At 36.9% G+C, this 23189-nt stretch overlaps 1 protein-coding gene across 2 annotated transcripts in view; it reads left to right on the forward strand.

The window, feature by feature from the left end:
* The window catches only part of CNTN1 (contactin 1), a 99569-nt gene that overhangs the window by 22424 nt on the left and 53956 nt on the right, over window positions 1-23189 (forward strand). For both annotated transcript variants that reach the window (XM_086609822.1, XM_086609823.1), the window contains 9 exons: window positions 1004-1099; window positions 2056-2262; window positions 3543-3639; window positions 3789-3970; window positions 5148-5272; window positions 7242-7359; window positions 8991-9141; window positions 9630-9757; window positions 12373-12548. In XM_086609822.1, the coding sequence (XP_086465948.1) occupies window positions 1004-1099; window positions 2056-2262; window positions 3543-3639; window positions 3789-3970; window positions 5148-5272; window positions 7242-7359; window positions 8991-9141; window positions 9630-9757; window positions 12373-12548 (1280 nt within the window). The remainder of the gene's footprint in view (window positions 1-1003; window positions 1100-2055; window positions 2263-3542; window positions 3640-3788; window positions 3971-5147; window positions 5273-7241; window positions 7360-8990; window positions 9142-9629; window positions 9758-12372; window positions 12549-23189) is intronic.

Below are 23189 nucleotides of genomic sequence, written 5' to 3' on the forward strand. Positions count from 1 at the left end.
CAGAGCCAGCCTTGGGAATTTAGTAGAACTGGATAGCTGCCTGCCATTGAAGAAAGCTGAATTAATCTGGATGAAGTTAATTTAGATGATTTCTGTGGTAGAATATTGCATTCAGAGCCTGTGCACTTGGCTATTATGAATATATTGTTTGCACCACACTAGTATTTAGAGCAGGACTCCAGTCAGGATCTCAACAATCTCACTGCCCTTGGTGACATGGAGAAACTTCACAAGAGGCATTCCCTGCCTCAAGATGTTTATAGTTTAATTTCGAACTGTCTACACAAAATTAGAGTGAAAAGAAGCTGCAGAGTGCAATTGTTGACCTAGATGAAGTTACTCATGCAACTGTTGTCTTATCACTGCAGATACCCTTACTGTTCTCCCGCAGTCTGTGGGACAATATTCAGCTCCATGAAGGACTTGTTTCTTTATCCTTTTACAACTGCTCCTTTGCCCTACTGCATGGAAGTTGGTTTAAAGAGGCTAAGCTAAGGTTTCACCTGAGATCAAAGCCACTTCTGTCCCAAACCTCTGACACGAAAGATGTGTCTGAGCTAACTGCTGCAAGTCCTTGGCTACTGGAGTTGTCAGGGAGGGAAGCCAGGTCATTTTAGAGAAGCTATTTTAAGTTACAGTAAAGAATTACACTCACATTTTGAAGACGCCAGTTGAAAGAGAACCTAAAACTGTTTTCCTTTCTCTTCCTGGGATTCCTTCTTTAAATGTAGCTCATCTGACCAGTCTTAGGGATACAATCTGCACTACTTTTTTCTGGCATTTGCGATTATGATGACTAAAATAGTGTAACAAATTCATTGTACTTGATAATAACAAAGCTAAAATGAGCAAAACTGGCATTATGGGTCCACAGGTATCTGTCTAGCTGCCAGATATTATTGTATTTGTATATTTATCTCTACAGGGCTGAAAATAACAATAATAAAAAATTTATTGTAGTGAAAAACCTACAGTTTTCCTCCCTTCCCTTTTTAAAAATTAGATCTGGATCCCTTTCCGCCTGAGGAGCGCTATGAGGTTAAAGTCCGAGAAGGTGTTGGAGCAGTGCTTCTTTGTGAGCCCCCTTACCACTACCCAGGTAATTCAGCTCAAAGTGCTTCATTTTCAACTGCTTAAGATTACAAGACAAAATAACGTTTATTTTTTTAGATTTCCTTTAAGTTTAATTCAACAGTAACTTTTATGTAGCTTGAGAATCACCTTTAAGGTTAGGTTTCCATTTTGAATATCTGCTTGTATTTGACCATATGTAAAGGATATTGTTGAATTTGAAAACAATTTTTGATATTACAAATAGCATGACTCAAATTAATCTGGATAATGGAGGGGAGACTTGGCTTACCATTCCAAAGACCTGAGTACATGTCACTGTGTCACTGTCATCCTAGACTTTCTACTGGCCTTGGATAGGGCCGAGCTTCATTCCACTGGGTGAAGTCACCACAGCAGAAATGATTATGGCCCTGGAAGTGCCTTTCCCTCAGCATTAGCTACTGAAAAGCTCTGCAGGAATTATGCCCATAACCTCAGACATCTGCAGTTCCATCGTGAGGGGTGAATTGGGCTGTTAGCGTTTTCCTTGTAAAATGGGATAACGTCTTAGTTTTCGTACTCTGTGTCTAAATATTGCAAGGAAATGAAGAACCAAGACGTATTTCTGGTTAAAATTTCTGGTTACAATACTGGTAAGGGCTTTCCAACTTCTCAGTTGGGTCAGGGCAAGACCCAGCTGCCCATCTCCCCACCTCGCACTCTGGTTCCTGTGGGAAGGCTGTGCCCAAGGGGAGCCATGCACACCGTAACTGGATCCATAGTAATCTGCACTCATGGCAGCAGTACCCCGATGTCCAGTGTAGACAGCTATTAGCGGGCTGCTGAGACTTGTATATTCTCTCTCACGTAGCTGCCTCTCTTGAAGAAAAGATCTATAAACTAGAAATCAGAGTGAAGTAATTTATATGCAAACAGTATTCCATGTCTTAAGTAGCTGGTAGTATTGGTTTTTAATACTGACTAGAAAATATTTTCCTCCAGATGATCTCAGTTATCGCTGGCTTCTAAATGAGTTCCCTGTATTCATTGCTTTGGACAAACGACGATTTGTGTCACAGACGAACGGCAATCTCTACATTGCAAATGTAGAAGCATCAGATAAGGGCAATTATTCGTGTTTTGTGTCCAGCCCTTCAATAACAAAGAGTGTATTCAGTAAATTCATTCCACTTATTCCACAGTCTGATCGTAAGTATTTGTTGGAAATACAATGTACACGCAATGTTCTAACCGTATTTTAATTTTGCTCATTCATAATTACTTTCAGCTCTGTGAGGAGAATTACATGGCAAGTTATACTGGCTACTGCACGATGTTATTTAGTTTTCCACATACAGAGGTCCAAATTCATCTTCATCCTCAGTGAATACTCAGTGAAGGAAATCTTCCCAGATTCATTCACAACTTTCTTTCATATTATTGAGATCAGAGTTCTCGTCCTCAGAGTCCCCATCTCTTTTATGTACTCTGTACTCATCCCAAAATCTTAAATATCTTTTCTGGTCTTGGCATTGGTTCAAAGGACTATGACTGTAAAACAGAAACTTTATGTAAAAGTTAACAAGCAGCTTCAGGAATAAATTTTTTTCCCAGGAAATCCCCCATGAAAATGGAAAATCCTTTTCCTCTGTTGAAATTTCCTACCCAACAGTGGCCTAAGGGCTTTTTGTCTCATGCCCAATCCCCTGACACCTATGTGGTTTTGTGTCACTAGGTTATTTTCTGCCATTTCTTCATGAAAACTGCATGTTTTCCAAATGGTAACCGAGTTCCCTTTTGCCACTTCAGATTGTAAGTCACCGAAGTCTCATAAACTGATCATCAGGATTTCAGTGTCTCTTTATCTGTTAAATTTCCCATACTACAGTGAAGAACTGTGATTGGATTTGGTTAATTACAAATCAGTGATCTTTGTCCAAATTTTCATGGCCAATATTCACATTGAGATCTTCACCTAGAACTGCCAGAATAGTCCTACAGGGATCACCAGGAGGTAGATTTGATTACATTTACATCCCAATGCCCTCATTAAGCTGTAGATTTGCTGGCTCTACCTCCTTCATACCCTTGATAAGATAATATTGAGCTTAAATTCACAATAATTCAAAATATTCCATCCAGTAAAAGCTTCTGCAGAAAATAGAGACTCAGGCTTTTATCTACCCACATGCACAGTACATCATCACGCTTCAAATGCAAGTAAATAAGATTATGATAAAGCACTGTGCTGTAAAAAATGTTGGGTGTTACCATCCAGAGAAAGATAACTAGTTGCTGAGTAAAACAATTGTGCCTTACTATTAAAAGTTCAGTGCTAAATCAGACTTCATGGATGGCCAGGCTATTTATTCACTGTAAAAGAGAATTTTGTCTGGAATTTTAAGAATAATTTTCTTTAACTGTGGAATTTTTAGCAGCTATATTTGTTTCTGCCGTGCCTTTTCTGAGAATCTGTTTTTTCCTGTTAGGTGCAAAAGTATACCCTGCTGATATCAAAGTGAAGTTCAAGGACACATATGCTCTCCTGGGGCAAAATGTGACACTGGAGTGTTTTGCTCTTGGGAAGTAAGTATGTTTTAAAGTTATTGTAGAGCACCATTTGCTTTCATACTCCAGGGAATGAAAATACAGATTTCATCATCAAACAGTTTTCTGTAGTCTGCAATGTAACAGCCAGTTCTTGAACATGCTGATTTGTACTTTACCTTTTTAAGTCCGGTTCCTGAACTTAGATGGAGTAAATACCTTGAACCCATGCCAGCCACTGCTGAGATAAGCATGTCTGGTGCAGTTCTTAAGATCTTCAATATTCAGTATGAAGATGAAGGACTTTATGAATGTGAAGCTGAAAACTATAAAGGAAAAGATAAACATCAAGCAAGAGTTTATGTACAAGGTAGGTAGAACAATTTTATCTTTCATGATCTATGCTGCTTTTCCTTATATTGGAAGTATCCGTGTTCTCACACTTTATGTCAATGCTGACTCATTGCATCATCCTGACACACTGCTGTTCGAGTTAATAGAGCAAAATGAAAACTCATGCACTGAATACAAGGCATAACATTCATGTATGAATCGAACAACTACTCAGTTTGTCTGGTTATGATAGCTGTATACACACCTTGACAGCTTAGCATTAATATAATTATGCACGATGAAAATTAAATACGTTTAGAGTACCTGAAGTGAAAGAACAGCCAGGAAGAAAAAGAGATCATTAGAATTGTTATGCTTTCTTGTTTCCTCATTTCATTTGTCTTCTCTAACTGTCTTAGCTCTCTTATTAGCTGCAATTCTTTATGCCTTCAGTGTCTATCTCTTCCCCTCATGCATTTGATTAAATGAGGGAAACAAAAAATTGTATCTGATGGCTCATAGCGGAATCATCCCAAGTAACCTGAGTCCTTGACTGACAGTTATGCCACAAAACTGTGACATGAAAAGATCATACATAACTTCTGAATTACATTCAGAAAATTTCTGTCTCTTTTCATTGTCTGTACAGAACATTTATTGAGTTAATATCCTCAGTAAATTGCTTGAACTTTAGTGGGATAAATTCAAAATTCGTGTGGGAAGGTTGTTACTGGTTGTTACAGGTAAAGCTAATAAATAGATTTGTTTGCTTAGTAAAAGCAGGGGCATTTTCAATATTAATTTCTTAAATATCTTCTCTGGACCAAGAGAATATTTTTCTTGGAGACCCTTTCAGTACATGGATTATTTTGCACAATTTCATGTAATTTAACTATCATTTTTATGATGTTACTGAATAATTTCCACAGGTCAGCATAAGCAGTAACATCTTATATCTTTGGACATTCATGAAGCATTATTTTAATTCCATGTTTTTTTCTCATAAAAAATAGTCTGAAGTTATTTTGAGTCTATGTGGTAAGACAAACATCTTCACTGCAGTCTTTGTTGTGCTGGTGCATTGCTGGGATGTCATCATTACTTTGTGTGGCCTCTGAAGTATCATGGAAAAAGCAGTGGAATTAATAGATTGTAATGCTAATTAAATGTGTATATCTGGTATATTTACAAGGCATCACGTTTTTATTCTTCAGCCTCTCCTGAGTGGGTAGAACATATCAATGACACAGAGAGGGATATAGGCAGTGACCTATACTGGCCTTGCGTAGCTACAGGCAAGCCTATTCCAACAATTAGATGGTTGAAGAATGGTGTCTCGGTAAGTATATTGCCATAGTCAACGCAGGATTGATTGGTTAGCTGATGGAAATTATTTTTTTAAACATGCGTTATTAAAAGGTTAAAAGAAAATTGATTATAATGATATAAATATTTGCTGATTCCACTTGCATTAGGGATTAAAATTTGTTTTTAAAAGTTTTATCTAAATCTTCTCTTCAGTTTTGAGATGCATTTCTTCAGGCTATGTAATACTCAACTCTGAGTTATGAGCTTGTCTTTTTACCACGTATTTGGGAGGTGGAGATCCTGTTGTTCTCCAGACCTTTCTAAGTAAATGCTATGTTCTTCTCCCTGGATAAAAAATGTCTGTCAGATTCTCTCTAAAAATAATCCTTTTTTACCACATTAAACATGAGTGTGTCTAAAAATGTAAGGAAAAATGGAATCAGTAGAGACAAGAGAAGAAAGAATAATTTTTTAAATGAACAGTGGTGTTCCTATGTCGTGTACTTTTTCATATTTTTTCTAGCCACAGAATATTGCAAAAGTCCATTATTTTCGGTGATGTGAAGTACCATTCGACAATTTAAGTTTATTGCATTGAATATTTTGTTTAAATGAAGCAGATTTTCTGTCCGGGCATTTCAACAACGTATTTAATGTCCGTTGCTTAAAGCCGTAGGATGAGCCATTAAAGAACAAAGAGCGTAGAAGAGGGCACGATGTAACGCAGCATCTGTTGAGCTGTGGTGACACTGATCTTGGCAAGCAAAGGAAAAAGGACAATAAGGCAGCATTGTTTTGGCTGCGTATCTTCAGAAAAACGTCGGAGGTTGGAGCGAGAACAGGGATATCACCATCTGCCATACGGAGATGGTTTAAACCAGAAAAAAAAACAATGCTGTTTTCTAGCGCCTGTAGTTGGTACAAACAAGTAATTTAGCAAGTGAATTGCTTGATGGCCCCCACTGAACTGGGCTTTCACTGATAAAATCTGCATAGTGGATTGCAGAAAGCTGTGTGTAATTCTCCAGTAGTACACCAGAAGTTTATGCTGCATCACAAGATGTTTTGAAATGGAAAATCGCAAAAATATTTTAATTGCTTTGAGAATGTAGATTGTTTCTAAATCAGATAATTTTTAATTAGGTATTTCGCTTATCACAAAACAAAGATTCTTTGTAGGAAAAATGATTTAAATGTTTTTAAATAAAATGGTACAGGAAATATGTTTCCTTTAATCTATTTTTTTTCAGGTAAATAGTATTCTTTTGATCTTTCATTGCTCCATGCATTCCAATTGACTTATATAGAAGGTTTAAAGCTTTTCAGTTTGATTTTCACAAGAAAACAGAATTTATTAATATGATCTTTCAAATAGGGGTTGACATCTATTTGTAAGTTACAAAATACTCCACCACATTTTGTGCATTTTTATACCGAGTTTTTCAGAAATAGATCAAGTACTTTGATTTACTATATTTTCTTTTTATATTAAAACAAAGTAATAGAAAATAGTTTGTATTACCTCCCAGAGGAATCTTCTGAAAAATTCCTACCTCATTGGGACTTGCTTTTATCTTTTACGGCTGCAAAACAGTGTACATACAATATAACATAATGAACACTGAGCATGTCAAAACAAAGCTTATGTGCATAAAATGAATTTCATTTCTTGTTTCTGATTTCTGAATCAGTAATGTTGGCATTGGTATGGTAACAGTGAACTGAAGAGTAGATGTATCTAGTACCACTCAGCCAGATCTTTTCCAAATAATTATCGATCTACACTGAATATTTTTTTAGAAAAAGAAGGTGAACACATTATCACAAAGACTGAAATGTAACATGGATAAAATAAAATCTCACCGATGCCTGAATGTTGTGTGAAGGACTCTCTTCTGAATGCTGTTGCTAGAAAAAAAGCGAAGAAATGTGGATGGGTGTGAATTCTCCAGCATGCATAGTCTATATTAATATCTTGTTTTATTGATTCTGTGTTTTAGTTCCGGAAAGGTGAACTAAGAATGCAAAGTCTGAGCTTCGATGATGCCGGCATGTACCAATGTATAGCAGAAAACACACATGGAATTATTTATGCAAATGCTGAACTGAAGATTGTGGGTCAGTGGGGTTATTTGCTCTATTTATTATTTCAGCTTTGAGTAAGATAGCAGTCGTATTTGCAAGCATCGTTTGGTAACAGATTGCTGTGCGGATAAAGCTAAGAACCCTCTCTGAATCTAGGTGAGGTGGAGTTTATTTGAGCTCCCTGGCTGGGTTTTGGCAACGACTTGAGAAATCAAGTTACTAATATGTCAGGAATGTTTGCTCTATTATTTCTGATGTTTACTTGCTGCTGTTACCCTTCAGAGGAACTGCAGAAATGATACAAAGCATGTAGAGTTGCTGACTACCATCTCAAGCTTGCAGAACTGATTGAGAAGTATTTTGTTTTTCACTCACCTGTGCTCACTCGTCTGTGGGGCAAAATCTGCATTTTCAGAAACTATGTTGTCAGTCCCTAGGCCTTTGAAGCTCTTCCTGTTCACTGTCCCCTTTGCTTTTGCCTTCTACAACCCATTACAACCAGCTGCAATGTTTGTGTGCGACATAGCTGTTCCATTTGATGGCTGGATGTCTGGATGTAGTTATTAATCCACTCTGTTTTTCTAAGGAGCATCCTGTTGAAAGTTTGGCTTTCAGATCCAGAGTACTCAGGCTTGAAACAATTTCTGACGTTTTTACTGATGTCATTAGAGCAGACATACTGGCTGTATGACGTGGCTTTCCTGGGAGATTTCCCTGCAGTATTTGCCCTGGATTCTTTCCATCTCATGCTTGCCTCCAGACTTTCCTAAGAGCTAAACTATTCTCGACTTCCCCAACCTTTTGCACAACAATGCTTCTTCCTTCACTGTTCTTCCATTACTGTGTACTCACTACCAGCCTGGATTACCAAGAAACATGCATTTTTTTGCATGCATTTTCAAAATCCATGAGAGGTGGATGTTTGTGAGAGTTTTTCTCAGTACTGCTGTAATTAACTAATAGCCCTATCTCCTCATGCTGTGCACACGCTTGCTGGCATGATTAACAATGATGGCAGGCCAAGAAGCAAACTAATTAAAAGCATTTTTTCTCTTATTTGATTACAGATAAAGAGAAAATTCCTAAGCAAAGGTCTGACCTCAGATGCATAAGTGTGGTGCTTGCTTCAGTCATGTCTCATCACTCTTGAACATCTGAGTGTGCACCTAAGGCCAGTCGGCCAAACAGAAAACTACAGAGAAGAGCACAACCTTAAAGTTGCTAGAAGCAGGTTAAAACTACTGAAAAGTAAACTCAACTATTATTTGAAGTATGATCGAGTGAGCAACTTTTGACAGAAGTTGGGCTCTAGGAATCTAAATTTTATTAGGACTGATCAAAAGGCCTTTGAAAGGGAGGAACTTTCTATTGATTTCTGGAGACTTTGATCTTGTTAGATTAAACTTAGATGGAGGTTCAGAAATCATCAGAAAGAAACCTCTAGTGTAACACAGCATAGAACTACATAATGATTCTTCCTGTTTCTTTTAGATCATCACCTACTTCTCACCACATCTCTGTATTGTTAATACCTTCACACTGATCTGAATAATGGACACTGGTATACAATTGAATAGTTCTGTCATTTACCTTCATGTTGCAAACAAATTGCATTCTGCAGAAAAATCACTAACAGCAGCACTTATGTTATTTTTTGCTTTCAGCTTCACCTCCTACTTTTGAACTGAACCCTATGAAGAAGAAAATCCTAGCAGCTAAAGGGGGCCGTGTAATCATTGAATGCAAGCCTAAAGCTGCTCCTAAGCCAAAATTCTCGTGGAGCAAAGGAACAGAATTGCTTGTAAATGGGAGCCGGTTAGTATTGACTGGTAGTGGACACGGTGAATCTTAAAAATGCTGCCTTATGTTTCTGTTTATCCTGTAGGCTAGTTCACACTTTTGCAGATATCAGGGGCAGAAGAATGTGTAATTTCAGGGTGATTGCATGCCAAAATGTTACTAGCAATGTGGATCCAAATAGCTAGCAGGGCATCCAACTTTAACCAGTCCATTTGGTGCTGTTCACGTTTCAGAATTGGATTGTGTCACAAAACTGTAAGAAGGGAATTTGGATGACTACAAGTGACTGAAAGTACACTCTCTTGCAATAATGTGAGGCATCTAATTGTGCCACAGTCTGTTTAAATATTTTTGACTATAGGAGTGTTTATACATACAGTAGATAGACATAAGCTTCCAAGAGATGTTTGTGATTTGTCTTTTAACTACAATTCTTACTGAAAGTACTGCTTTCTAATATAAATAGCTAATTTCTCTTGCTGTATTTTTTGCACTCTCAATAGCATACATATCTGGGATGACGGGAGCCTGGAAATTATCAATATCACAAAGCTGGATGAAGGTCGCTACACCTGTTTTGCAGAAAATAACCGGGGAAAAGCTAATAGCACCGGTGTTTTAGAAATGACAGGTAAACCTCTAAATTGCATTAGTTTCTCTCAGGTTGAATCTCTTAATTCAAAATCACTAATTTTTATTTCAGCATTGCACTACTTTTGCAAGCAATTTTATATCTTTTCTTTCTAATTTAATTGCTCATTAAAAATGAATTTATGCTTTTAAATCATGTTAATCAGTAGGAACTGTATATGTTTGCACCGGTTCTGAGACTGTATCTCGATTTTCAGGGTTGATTTTTCCATAAGAGATTATTAAATCTGATCCGTTTAATTAACACATTTTGATGTGTTCATTCAATTCAGTAGCTTAGTGCTCAGGCCAAAGTGTAATTCTGGGGCCATGACTCAAACAGAGAAACGGGATTCTCAGTGACCTTTCTTAGTTTTCCTTTTTTTTTTTTTTGTTTTGTTGGGTTAAGCAAGTCTGAGAGAGCATTGCAGTTAAAGAAACATGCATAAAATTTTTCAGATAGAGGCATATAGACATATCAGTTCACAATTAAATTCTCTTCCTTTATGGGTATTAGTATTTACTGATTGAATACTGATATCCTTAATTGTGCATTTTAAATCTGAAGTCAAATAAGTAAATAGCTGTAGAATACAGACAGGAGAGATTACATTCATCAACAGCTGTGAGGAGTCATTTATCAAATAAATTTTTTAATGTCTGTTCCAGAAATCATGCTGGATGTGACAGCTCAATGCCACAATATTGATGTACTAATGTAAGAATTTTATCTGTATAATGAGATCATAAGAAAGCATTTTTCTGACTGATTTATAATAAATTTATTGTACCAAATGAATTGTAAGACATTATTTTGATTAATCAAATTTGTTTAATGTTAGCAGTTACTTTTTATCATCTTCTGCAGTTTTATATGTCTTAATATTACCTTCAGGCATTTAATTCTTTTGAAAGGTTATGTAAATAAATATCCAGTCCCTTAATAGTCATATCATACCTCCTAAAATCAGGAAAACATTTGCATACTAAATCCGCACAGTGAAACACTTAAACCATATATTTATAAACCTTATAAACTAGGTATAAAGAATCTTAAAATTCTGGAGAATTCTGCTCTGATTCATCTAAAAAGGAAAACCAAAAGGCTAAGACATCTCCCTTGCATCACCGCAGAAACAGGAGGGTCAGAAGACATATTTCAAAGTTATTTTCACGTTGCGGACAGTGATGAGGGTTGACAAAAAATGCTTTGAAAATCGTATTCCCAAGCACGTTGTGTGGCCCGTAAAACTTCTCAGACATTGCGCATGACTACAGGAAATTAAGAAGTTAAATCTGAAACTGAGAGGCACTGTAAAGTCTGATGTTTTTTCCCACACGCTGTTCGTTCACTGCCACTGGACCACTCTTTCCGCAGTTTCTTAGACTAGTAGAGTACTTTATGTAAACACGCAGAAAATCGCTGATGTTAGAACCAAATGCTGAATGTACAGGCACAACACTACAATAGAGCAGCTATCCTATCATGTGTCTGTAGCTTGGACTTTAGAGATCAGATGGTAACAGGTTGCTCCAATGCACTATGAGCTACTCCATTCTGCAAAAGTCAGGAGTTGTGCCGTTCTTGTAGTCTCAGTATTAAGCAGGTTTTAGGTTACTAGAGTAGGATCCAGGGAAGGTTTCTCTCCAAGGCAGATGGACAAGAAATGTTGGGTTTATTGAGGATTTTTTGCTGTTCTGAGTACGGTGGGGTGTATTGTGCTCCTTGGAGAATGCACTAATCTCGGTCTTAACTAGTAGCAATAGCTCTTTTCTTATAGCTATTGTCTTCGAGGCTTTGATACCCTGCTCCCACTCTCATAATGGTGGGAAAGATATTATATGTCATGGCATAAGGAAGATATTTTGTGGCTTTTTGTTTTATAAAAGTATTTGAAAGAAAAGGAACAGGTCTCAGTGATCCAGTGAGTCCCTTTCAGAGCATTGTTGCTAATTTGCCATATGAGTTTGATGCATGTACCAAGATCTCTAGCAAGTATCATGAGAGCTCTGCCTTTTTTTTGTTTCTGTAATAATAAGAGCATTGATGAGGGCTAGACAGCTTTCTTCCTTTTGTTGTATTATTTTTTCTTCCTTTTTATATGTAGCTATTTGCATAGTTTGTTATGCGTCCATTATATAGTTTCTCAGCAGATAAATTAAGATCTCAATCCATGCAATGCTTAGTAGAAATCTGAAGGCCTGACAACTGAGAACTTTCCATTTGTTAAAGACATCATAGATTTTAAAATGTGAGAAATATTGTAATTAAAACAAGAAATGCAACACAAGTCATGTAAGATTCATCATCTGTCTTCTTTCTACCTGAGATATAGTCAATGAATAAAAATAGCTTTAAATAGTCAGTAATGTGATTCAGAGACTGAAACATAACCATTTTCAAAGGACAGCTAAACGGAAGTTAGGCATTTCAGTTGTAAAAAGTTTCCTTTGTTCTCTTCACTTTGGTCCTTTGAAATGTAGTTACATGAATAACATGTAAACTAGAGTTTGAGGGAGCGGTTTAATGTATAGTTGCACAGTTATGGAGCTGAGCTTACGTTTGGATAAACATTTATTTATTGGAATTTTCCATGTTTGCTGTTAACTTCACAGAAGCTACAAGGATTACTTTAGCTCCGTTGAATGTTGATGTCACCGTTGGAGAGAATGCTACCATGCAATGCATTGCATCCCATGATCCCACATTAGACCTGACATTTATTTGGTCTCTAAATGGCTTTGTAATAGATTTTGAGAAAGAGCACGAACATTATGAAAGGAATGTTATGGTAAGATACTATAGATCCTTATTTAATACGTGAAAGCCTAGTTTTCTTTATTGTGAATAGCTGTCTTTTCTGGTTTACTTTTTCTGTTGTGTTGGTTCAGATCTAGAAAGATGCAGTAAACTAAGAATATAAAATAAAATTACAGTTTAGACCGCTTACAGACATGTAGACACTTGCAGGGAGATACCTGAAATCAGATATCTAAGTTGACGTAAGTATTTTGGTACCTCAGTTAAATCCTACTCTGAGTAATAGTGAATATAGCTGGTAAGTAGATAGCCTGATTGTAAACAGGGTACAAAATATCTCAAAAAAAAAGTGTGCATATGCATTCACTTTTACTTACCCATGTTTTTCTCATCAACATTTCTGGAATTTGGCACACAACCGGGCCAGATGGTGGGTAGGAGTCAAACAGTCTGTAAACACTGAGCAAGAAGAGTTTGTGTGAAGGCCAAACAAGTTAATACAAAGACACTCATTTTGGCACACAGAAAGAGGAATCATAGATCATTTGTGCTTGCATACATGGTTATCTTTTTACAGTCTTCCATCGGGCTTATTCAAAATTAATACCTCAAGTAGATATCCCCTCTTGTTAAACCTAATCACATGCTGATTAACTTAATATTCAGCAACAACCTCAGCGTGGTTGCCTACATGTGTATATATTTATTCTGTTGTTCTGGGTGTAAATGATACAAAAATCCTCAAATTTAGATCCCCCTTTTTTTTTTTTGTCCCAAGAGGAGCTGCAGATGTGGAGAGAAAAGGTTGCTAATAGTGCTCGTAGTGCTCAGGAATGCCAGGAGTCATGTTCAGTTTCAGCTCCATGTTCAAAATGAGGTACCATGTAAGAGTGCCTCCTGCAGAGTCTTTCTGCTAGGCTGGCAACATTATTTGATTTTCCATGGATGAAGAGATTCTTCTTCTCTCTTTCTTTTTCAATATCTGCTTGTGTCCATGTGAGGAGATGTTTCAAGCATACCAATTTTAGTTTGATTTGGAACAAACCATTCCTTTGAGGAGTCAGAGTTGCCTGAGCCTGCTCATTTGCTGAGTTAAACATCTCTCAGAAGTCACGCTGCTCTCTGTCAGTGAGAGAACAAGTCCTTGTTCAACAAGCCAGTAGATCAACATAAAAACATTAAAACCCGAAGACATAAAGCCTTTTCTGCAATAAACCTCCTGAAAGTCTATGTTCAAACTTAGTAGCAGGGTACTAAGCAGTTTCCAGTGTATTTTATGTTGTCTCAGGAATTAAAAAAATATGTAAGTCTACACTAATATACTAGCATCATTGCATCATTCAAAACAATTCCTGCATGTGGCTATTAAACCACGCTGTTGGTAGTTTTATATTTACATTTTGGTACTAATCAGTGCATAGGAGTACCTTGAAAAAGCTTGGATTGCCTCCTAATGGCATTAGTTTGTCCTTAGATAAAGGCTGAAATGAGTCTGAGTGTCAGTCAAAATAAAAGCTTAAACAATAAAACCCCATTAAATGTATTCCTTGTAAAACAGCAAATAAAACCACTCTGGTTTTGTCAAATTTTATTTAGTTGGTTGCTTCTAACTACCTGACAGAAGTCACACAAAGAAATTGTGTTCCATGAAACAAAATCAGACTGAAACTGTTGATGAGTCCATGATTTTGGTGTGGGAGGAAGGTAAAAATGCCTTTACCAGACGACTTTATAATGCAAGACTGTGCGATGCACGAGAAAGGATCTCAAACTTTCTCCATCTGTTGGTCATATGTTGAAGAAAGTTTTGATATTATTGACATAGTATTGACATTACGTTTTCCTCTTAATAATGGAAATAGAGGGAAATTGGATTTATTTTTTTTAGGAGAAATTAATTCTGAAATATAATCTAAATTCTATAGTGCTTTTTAGCAAAGCACTTCAAGTAAACAAATCTGCGGCCTCAGCAAGTGTGTAAGGCATAATTCTCTCTGAAGGTTGATTTAATATTTAGGATCTCAGCCATTAGTTTCATCTTTCAAGGACAGCCAGTGGTCCTAGATCTGGATCACCTGAGCCCAAATTCTGATTAACGCCACAATATTTTAGACACTTTATTGAGGTGCTCGATTTTAAAAACCAAATTAGCCTAGCCTAGCTTGGTCTCCACAGACCTTCTGTGGTCTGCAGAGAGATAAAGCGGTGGTTCACTTAATATGGGCACTGAATCTTGTGCTGGAAGATTTCCTTTTTCTAGAGATTATATAGATGGATGCTCAAGTAACTGAAGAGTGTGTAAATCCAAACATCAATTAATTTATTTGTCAGTGTGTAACTCCATCTTCCTGAGGGATATTTCTTGGTTTGTTGTGTAATTTTTGCACTCCATCAATACTGGTAGAAATGATTGAAGCAGAGGCAGCTTCTTGTTCTGCATTCCTGAGCCTTATTTCTAGGCTTTCAAATGCAAAGCAAGCACAGATAATCTCTATTCCTTTTCCACAGGCAGCTCAGCCTTCCTCACTCAGGACAGAGGGAACAGTAGGTTTGCCTTTGAAGTCTGGCATTGTGGTTTGTAGTTATTCAGCGATTCAGCACTTAAGTAATAACAAATGCAGAATTTTTAGCAAATTCAACACATCCAATATAAAGGTTCATATAAGACGTAATTAAGAGGAATATACACTTTTAATATTTCTGTTTAATTAATTTATTATCGTAATCGTACATTAAGGGGCTCTCTCCTTCCTGTGTGAACAGGGATTTTCTCCTTCCTACAACTTCCATCTCTCTGGCAGTTCTGAGCTCAAGTCACTGGATGGCAGGTTTGCTCAGGCTTTCTCAGATGCAAAGGGTTGAGCTGCTGTGCATTTGACAGCAGCAGCCCTAACTGCAGGGTTCGAACCAGTGGAGTCCCATGCTGCCACTCAACCCTTCACAAACATAAAAGAAAAAAGTATTCCATCATGAATATTAAAATTACTGGATATGCGATGCATGCTCTCTGTGCTCTAATTTCGTGTTGATGAAGGATCCTCATCTGTCTTCCTGATAATATTGCCATTAATTTATGTGACAATGCAGATAAACATGCAGAAACCTGATACAGCCACGGTATTTCAGTTATCAAAATAATACGAATATTGTTGTCACGTACACATAATGGAATGATAATGAAATTCATGTAAATACCTGCATAAATCTTCTTGCTTTAAATGAAAGCTTTGGTATCTCCATCATTTGCTGAAGGCAAAACTAATTTACATTACATTAGTACTAAAACTCATTTATCAAAAGAACATTTGTCAGTGCTGTTTTGATTTCCTGTGACAGTGATATTTAAAATGAAAAATATATATTAATTGTTTAGCTTTCAAAGAGTCGAATGGAGTCTTCAAAATCTTACTATTAAATTAATTGCATTTGACTTTATGTATGGTTGTTCCTCTGGTTATTTGTTTCAGAAACTAAACATTAAGACTTCCTTTCAAGTCCCATTGAGATATAGCACTTCAAGTAATCTGGAAAACTAATGTCTGGTCATTTGTTATTTGTGGTTCTGCTTATTGTCCTGTATATTTAAAGATTGGAAAGCTTAATTTTAATATATATTTTAAAAATACATACACTATCCAAATAAGTATATTCATTTATTACAAAAATTCTTTTCAATATGTGTGTAACTATTTTTTAATACTTTTGGACACACTAGTCCATTTGTATGGATAGTCAGGAAGAGGAGTTCCGTATTTTGACTGGTTCAAGTCAGAAACTTTTATACATGCACTTGGGAAGAGTTCAAATGTAGGCTGTAATAGTCTTAGTTGCGTATAGACATGCATACATTTTAAATACTTTCCATGCAATAAATATTCCTGTGTTTGCTACATTGTTTATTAGTTGTCTTAAACAATATCATGAACCTGAAACTCTGATATTTTTTCACCATTTTAGCTTTAATAAGTTAAAATAAATTGCTGCACAAGTGTACAGGAACTTGGCCTGCTTGCAAATAACTTTCTTTTGTAAGAATTAAAAGAAAGAGGAAGCAGTGATAGAAAAATATGATAAGGCTGGATGATTAATTTTGTCATAGAGACAATTGACTTGTTGCTTGATCATATTTTCTCATACTAGCAGTGAGATTACCAAAAGAACATAAGGAAAAACTGTATTTGGGTATCTGAGACCCTTTTCATACCTACCAAAATGCAGACCTGTATCACCCTATCATGTAATATCTGTATCGTTTCAAGTACCTGGTTGAAGTGGTTTGTAAGTTCTGTTCTTGGCATCCAGTGTGGTTTTTTACATCTAACAGAAGGTACTATCCTTATTTTTGCTTCATATAGCTTCAAGGCTTCATGTTGCTTTATGATCATAATTTATCAGTGGTGCTCCCCTCGAGATGTTGAGTTCCTCTCTCCTATGCAAAAAACAAAATAAAGCCAGCAAAAAAAAAGAATTCCAAAATGGTAGGTGCAAAATTGAAGTGACCAAGACTATTTATAAGAGAAACCTGCAGCTCATTGCTTTATTTTTTTTTTCAGATAAACTATATTTTTTTAAATTGTGAGAATTTTGGAATTCTCTTAAAATTTTTTGCGTGTCCAAGATTCTTGGTTTCTATTGTTTGTTACTTGAGTTTTGTTACAAAATTTACATCTTGCATTTGAAAAATCTTGAAGAGTAGAAAACAATCGTTCTGTTCCTATCTTAAAAAGTGAACAATCATAGATGCAGGCCTAGGGAAGCTAGGAGCCACCATCCATCAAGTTATTCAAAATATTTGGACCGAAGAAGGCCCTGAGCAACCTATTGCAGTCAACACTGCATTCAGCAGAGAGGTGGGACAAGACACATACAGAGATCCCTTCTGACTTCAGCTGTTGTGTGATTCTGTGATGGTTTAATACAGTTATGGAAAAAAATATAGTTAAATGAAGTGCATCAAAGATGGTATTGAGAGTTGAAAGCAGAAGGCAGCAGCATGTTGCTCAGCCAATACATTTATATGCTGGTGCACAGTTATTTGTGTAAGGGGAAATCAACACCTTTCAGCACAAGCAGAAGCCCCAGTGTTTGAAATAAGGAGTTAAGGTATTGGACCAAAGCTTGGTACCAGCAAGAATGAGGTCATTTTAGAAAGTATATCATGGAACTTTATGCTTTGTTCTTTCCAATTTCAATCAAAATATGAATTCTAACACTGAGAATTGGCAAATCATTTCATTTTAACATTTAGGAATAATTTACCTTACCAGCAGCTTTAATGATGGAATTTTTTTTACAGAATCAGTAGGGAATCTTTCCCCAGGAGTTCACAGGTGAAAAAGGTGTCTTACTGATGTTGGGTATTGTGTAGCATTGCACCCAACTAAAAAGCTCTCATAGAATGAGGAGCGTTGTTCAAGACGGTGCTGACATACCTCCGTGTCATGGCTGCTGCTGAGCAGCAATTAAGACCTGCTGAATCTGCAGTGTGCTTTCCAGTGTTCATAGGTGCAGGGACGTGGCACAAAGGCAACCAAACATGTTCTGCACAGAACTTTCAGGGCTTATAGTTCATGCTCTATTCAGCTTTGAAGTCGCTTCTGAATCCCAGCTGTCTGTGTATAACTTGTTCTGGTGTCCCTGCAAACATCATACGCTTAACAGTGTGGACTTCATTTTATTCTCAAAAGCTTTTTTTTCTTATGCAAATACTATTCATCTGATGTTATCCCTCTCTAAAGTACAGAAAGCTTTGCAGTCTTCTAGGACCACATTCATAACGTTCTGGAGATGTGTGGCCAGACAGTTAATTTACATTAAAGTAAATTGCTCATGGAAGGGCCTGTTTGTTTGCTTTGACTGTAAAAGGTGGTGAGTTCAGATACCAAAATCCATGCTACAGATGTCTAAAATAGGTGAGATGAATTCTAGATTGGAGACAGCATTTGCCAAAAAGGAAAGTTCTCCAAAACAGATGTTTTGGTAAACCACAGAGAATAAGTTGGACTGTAAAAATCCTATTAGAGGAGTATAGCTCAATACCTGCTTGGTTTTTGTAAATTATTACAATTTGCAGTTCCTTGGCTGGATGTGATAGACAAAGGTGTTTTACTGCGTGCTCCTGCTTCAACATATGTATTGGGTCTGGCTGAGATGGAGTTAATTTTCCCCATAGCAGCTCTCATAGTGCTGTGCCACATTATTGGTAGCTAGACAGATGTTGATAACATACCAGTGTTTTGGCTGCTACTGATCAGTGCTTAGGAGCATCAAGGCTGTTCCTCCAACATTCTTCCCCGTCACCCAGTAGGCTGGAGGTGGGCAAGATCTTGGGAGAGGACATAGCCAGGAAAGCTGACCCAAACTGACCAAAGGGATATTCCACACCATATGACGTCTGCTCAGCAATAAAAGCTAAGAGAAAGAAGGAGGTGGGGGGCAGCATTCGTTATTACATTTCTCTTCAGGAGCAACTGCTACGTATACTGAAGCCCTACTTCCCAGGAAGTGGCTGGACGTCACCTGCTGATGGGAACTAGACAATACATCTTTTGTTCTCCTTTGCTTCTGCATATGGCCTTTGCTTTTGCTATATTAAACTCCCTTTATCTTGACCCACAATTTTTCTTCCATCTTCTTTTCTCTTTCCCCATCCTGTTGAGGAGGGGAGTGATGAAGTGGCTTGGTGTGCACCTGGCATGCAGCCAAGGTCAACTCACCACAACATATTACTGAGTAGACAGTTTTATTGTATAAATCCCTCCTTGCACATTCCACAGTTTTATGCAGCAGAAAAGATACAAAGATTTTAATTTTTCTTCCTTGCTTCCCCTGGTAATCCTCCTTGAAGACTGTGGAGTCTAGCTCCAGCTATACGACATGAAACCAATTGAAAGTTCAGGAGGAGAACTGAAGGATTAGAGGAAAATCTTTAGATAGGAAAGCTCAGTTACTCACTGACAAGGAAGAAGAGACTGTGTATGGAGTGGAACAAAACCTGGGAGACAGAGTCATAGTGAGCTCTTTTGGTACAGTCTGTTGCATATGTCAAGGGGGCAGGTGATTGTTCATGAAGCATGGCCAACCAAATCAGCTGAGCTACTGCTTTTTCGGAAAAAGAGTCCCAGGATTCTCCAAAGATACCGTCTCAATACATTACTTCAAGCACTTTGATGTATTAGGGAGACACTTTAGACATGAGTGAATTTGAAGTCAAATGTTTTGGCTAGGTTTCGGGTAAAATGTAGAGGCAAGAGCCTAATAGTAATGTAGTGAGCATGGAATGAGATGGATGGAGTCAGTGGTTAAGAGCAAGGAGGGGAAGGAAAGCAGAAGACATTGCTGAGAGTGAAGCCAACAAGCAGTTAGCTCTGACAGAAGCCTTTGAGGAAACCTATTATTAACCCACATTGCTATTTCCAGCACAAAGAAATGTAGTCTGTATAAAGGATAAAGATATGCCAACTCCTGTGCTAGAGTTAAAAAAATACACTGCAAAATGAGTTGACTGTTAACTTACATGCTTGCGAGATTTTACAAACTACCAAAATCCATGTACCATCCTTAGGAGGAGGAGCTGAGATAGCTAGATGTGAGCACTATTCATAGAAATGTAATTGCAGTGTATTGTGAATTTTCGTCATCAGCCTAAAGTTGTGAGGCATGAATACAAGTGAATAAGTACCTAGGATTTTTCTGCTGTTGGAAGTGAAATAATAGGACATATTACCGCAGAGATGCTGGTACAAAGCATAGTATCCTCAGGCATTCTCAGTGGTATGCTGAATGGGGAAGAATAATATATTTGTTGGAAGTATTTCCCAGTCCACATTAGAGGGGTAGAATTAGCACTGTACTTCCTTTACATATAAATATAGTTTGCTGAAGGAAGAGATTCTTCAGTGGGAATGACTCTGTCGTCATTATCCTGCTGGTTTTTTTTATTTACCCGTTACTTTCTTGCCAGCTGTGGCTCAAAACAAAGTGAGATAAGCTCTCCTGTGAGTAGGATTGAGACAGTAGAGCTGCACCATTGTTGTCCCCATGTCATCTCTGATCTCAATATAAGGAAAATAGCTGTAATCACATTTACATTAAGATTCATCAACAGCTGTTGGATTATCTGTTCTACTTGTATCTAGCACAAAGCAGATCCTCTGCTGACAGGAACAAAACAATTCAGGTGAACTCATTCAGGTTTAATAATTTTAAGTAGATGTCTAATTTTTGAACCCGAATTAAAAAAAAAAAAAAAAAAAGATTCTATCTCTATGTGCCAGGTTCTGATATCTCTGCTACATTGGTTTTGGTATTACACAGGGCTTGTTAGCTTCATACCAACATAAGTTCCTGTATTGTCTCTGAGGTCCCAACAGAAGTGGACACTGCTTTCAGTCAAAGGACTAGGTTCTTGTAAATTATTTTTGATCAAGCAGGGGCCCATTCGAATGGCTTTCAGTAATTCAGTGCTCTGGCAAAGGTGAAATTCAAAAGAGAACAGGGAATCTCAGAAATGGGTCATACAATGCTATTTTTGACATCACTATTAAAGCATAAATACAGGGCTCATATGATGAAAGTCTTTGCTTGAAACTTGGTAAATAACTGAATGGTGAACCACAGATACCCTTGGAACATCACTGAGTACTTTTATCACTGTTTCCAGTCTGTGACTCAGTTTTCTCTGAGTTAAGGAATGCATTTTTAAGCTTAGCTAGGCTGAGGTTTTTGAATGAAAACATATAGTGCATTCATGTCTAATTTGTGGACAGAATTTGCTGATGCCCATGCTCTTTATTTGCTTTGTAAGCTCTTCTTTTACCACCAAGAACTTAGGCTTCTTCTATCTTCATCACCAACTGCTTAAAACCTTGGTCCAGGAGAGCTTCTGAACCAACAAGATACAATACCATATCTATGGGTTGTTGATTTTTAAATTACACTATATTTTCCCATCTGTTTTTCATCGTTTATATTTTAAGACTAAGTTCCCATAAGGGAAACTAATGTTAAAGCAAGTATATGGGCACATCATTAATAAGTATTATAAAGTATTTTAATTAAAGTGCTAACTTAGGAATTAATGAGACTATTAAGAGTTTGTAATCATTTGTTATTGAAGTAATAATATGAATATGAGAATTCTAAGTTTATGCGGTCTTTCTAAACCTTATTGCTTTGTTCAACCTTTGCTTGTGTTTATTTGCAGATCAAAGTGCAAGCAATGATCAGAGGTTCACAGGCGGTATGGCTCTTTCTAGGATAACATTTAGTGTTAATAAACTAAAGGGTTATACACAGCATTAAAATAGAGAATGGTTTATCTCTTTTAGCTCTTTCTAGAATGACATTTAGTGTTAATAAACTAAAGGGTTATACACAGCATTAAAATAGAATGGTTTATCTCTTTTATTAAAAACAAAACCAAGAACAAAATAGAAAAAAACAGCAACTGAAAACTCAAGGAGCTTGAATTTCTGCAGCTTCTTTGTTGTAATTTTTCAGAGGGCAGAGGAGCAGGTAGCCACCCTTTCTGCTCCTGCAGAAGTGCCGACACTCCCACTGATTTTTCTTCCTGAAAGCCATTGACAGCATTACTTAGCCCACTGTAGACAAAAAAGGCTTACATGTGGTTAGTCAGGCAGCCAGCCAGTGTTGATTTATGCAGTAATCCCCACAGATTTTCAAAAAGGATGCTTTCGTTGAAGGCAGTTCCCCTGGAGTTCTCATGAATAGGCTGGGGGGGCACCTGCACAGAAATGTCACTGTCCTGGACTCACCTCATGTCTGTGACCTACATACACTTTGCTAATTGAATTTAAAACTCTGTCATGTTAATCTTGAGTGAAAAATATGAATATATATATGTATACAGTGTGAATATATATGTCTGTGAAAATATATATATGTGAAAATATATATATGTCTTAATGTGGTCATAGTTTAATAATAACTAAAAGAGAAATGGTCAGAAATATATCATGAATATTGGATTGTTCAGTGATCCAACTAATCTGTGTGATCATTGTTAATAGCACTTGTGTCACCCAAAAATTGAAAAGGTACAGTGGAACCTGCATTTCTCTCTGACTCTGTGTGGCAACCAGCTGAAGTATTGCTAGTGAGAATTAAAGTTTCTTTCATGTGTGCTTGAGTCTCCTTTTATCCAATCAACAGTTTATTTCAGTAATTTCTTAAAGATGTGAATTCTTATGTTGGATCAAAAAAAATGGTGTTAACAGATTTAATTTTGTGCTGAAATTTTATGCCAGTAGAATTTGAAGCTGACATCCAAAATCCTCACTGGAGTTTGGAAAGGAAAAGGATAGTTTTATCTGGCTATTTTAATCTCCCCTAAATATAGACTCTAAACCATTCTAGTTTCAGAACATTTGGAAAAGATTTAACCTTACTTTTTTTCTCCTTCCTTTTCAGTCAGGAAACATAAACTGGACGACATAGCTTTATTTGATTTCTTCAAAATGTCTAAGTGCGGAAACACTAATGACAGTCCGTAATATTTGAGATTGTGTTGAAGGTCTTTGTTGTTCTCTCAAAACTTCCATGATGATAGCATTAGTTCTTACACCTAAATAGTCAGCAATTTCTTCTTTATGTAACATTTTGCACCTGAATTCCTTTTGTTCCTGCCTGTGAAGGTTTCAGAATTGCAGTG

This window comes from Tauraco erythrolophus, chromosome 4 (assembly GCF_009769465.1).
Source record: "Tauraco erythrolophus isolate bTauEry1 chromosome 4, bTauEry1.pri, whole genome shotgun sequence".
NCBI classification, from domain to species: domain Eukaryota; kingdom Metazoa; phylum Chordata; class Aves; order Musophagiformes; family Musophagidae; genus Tauraco; species Tauraco erythrolophus.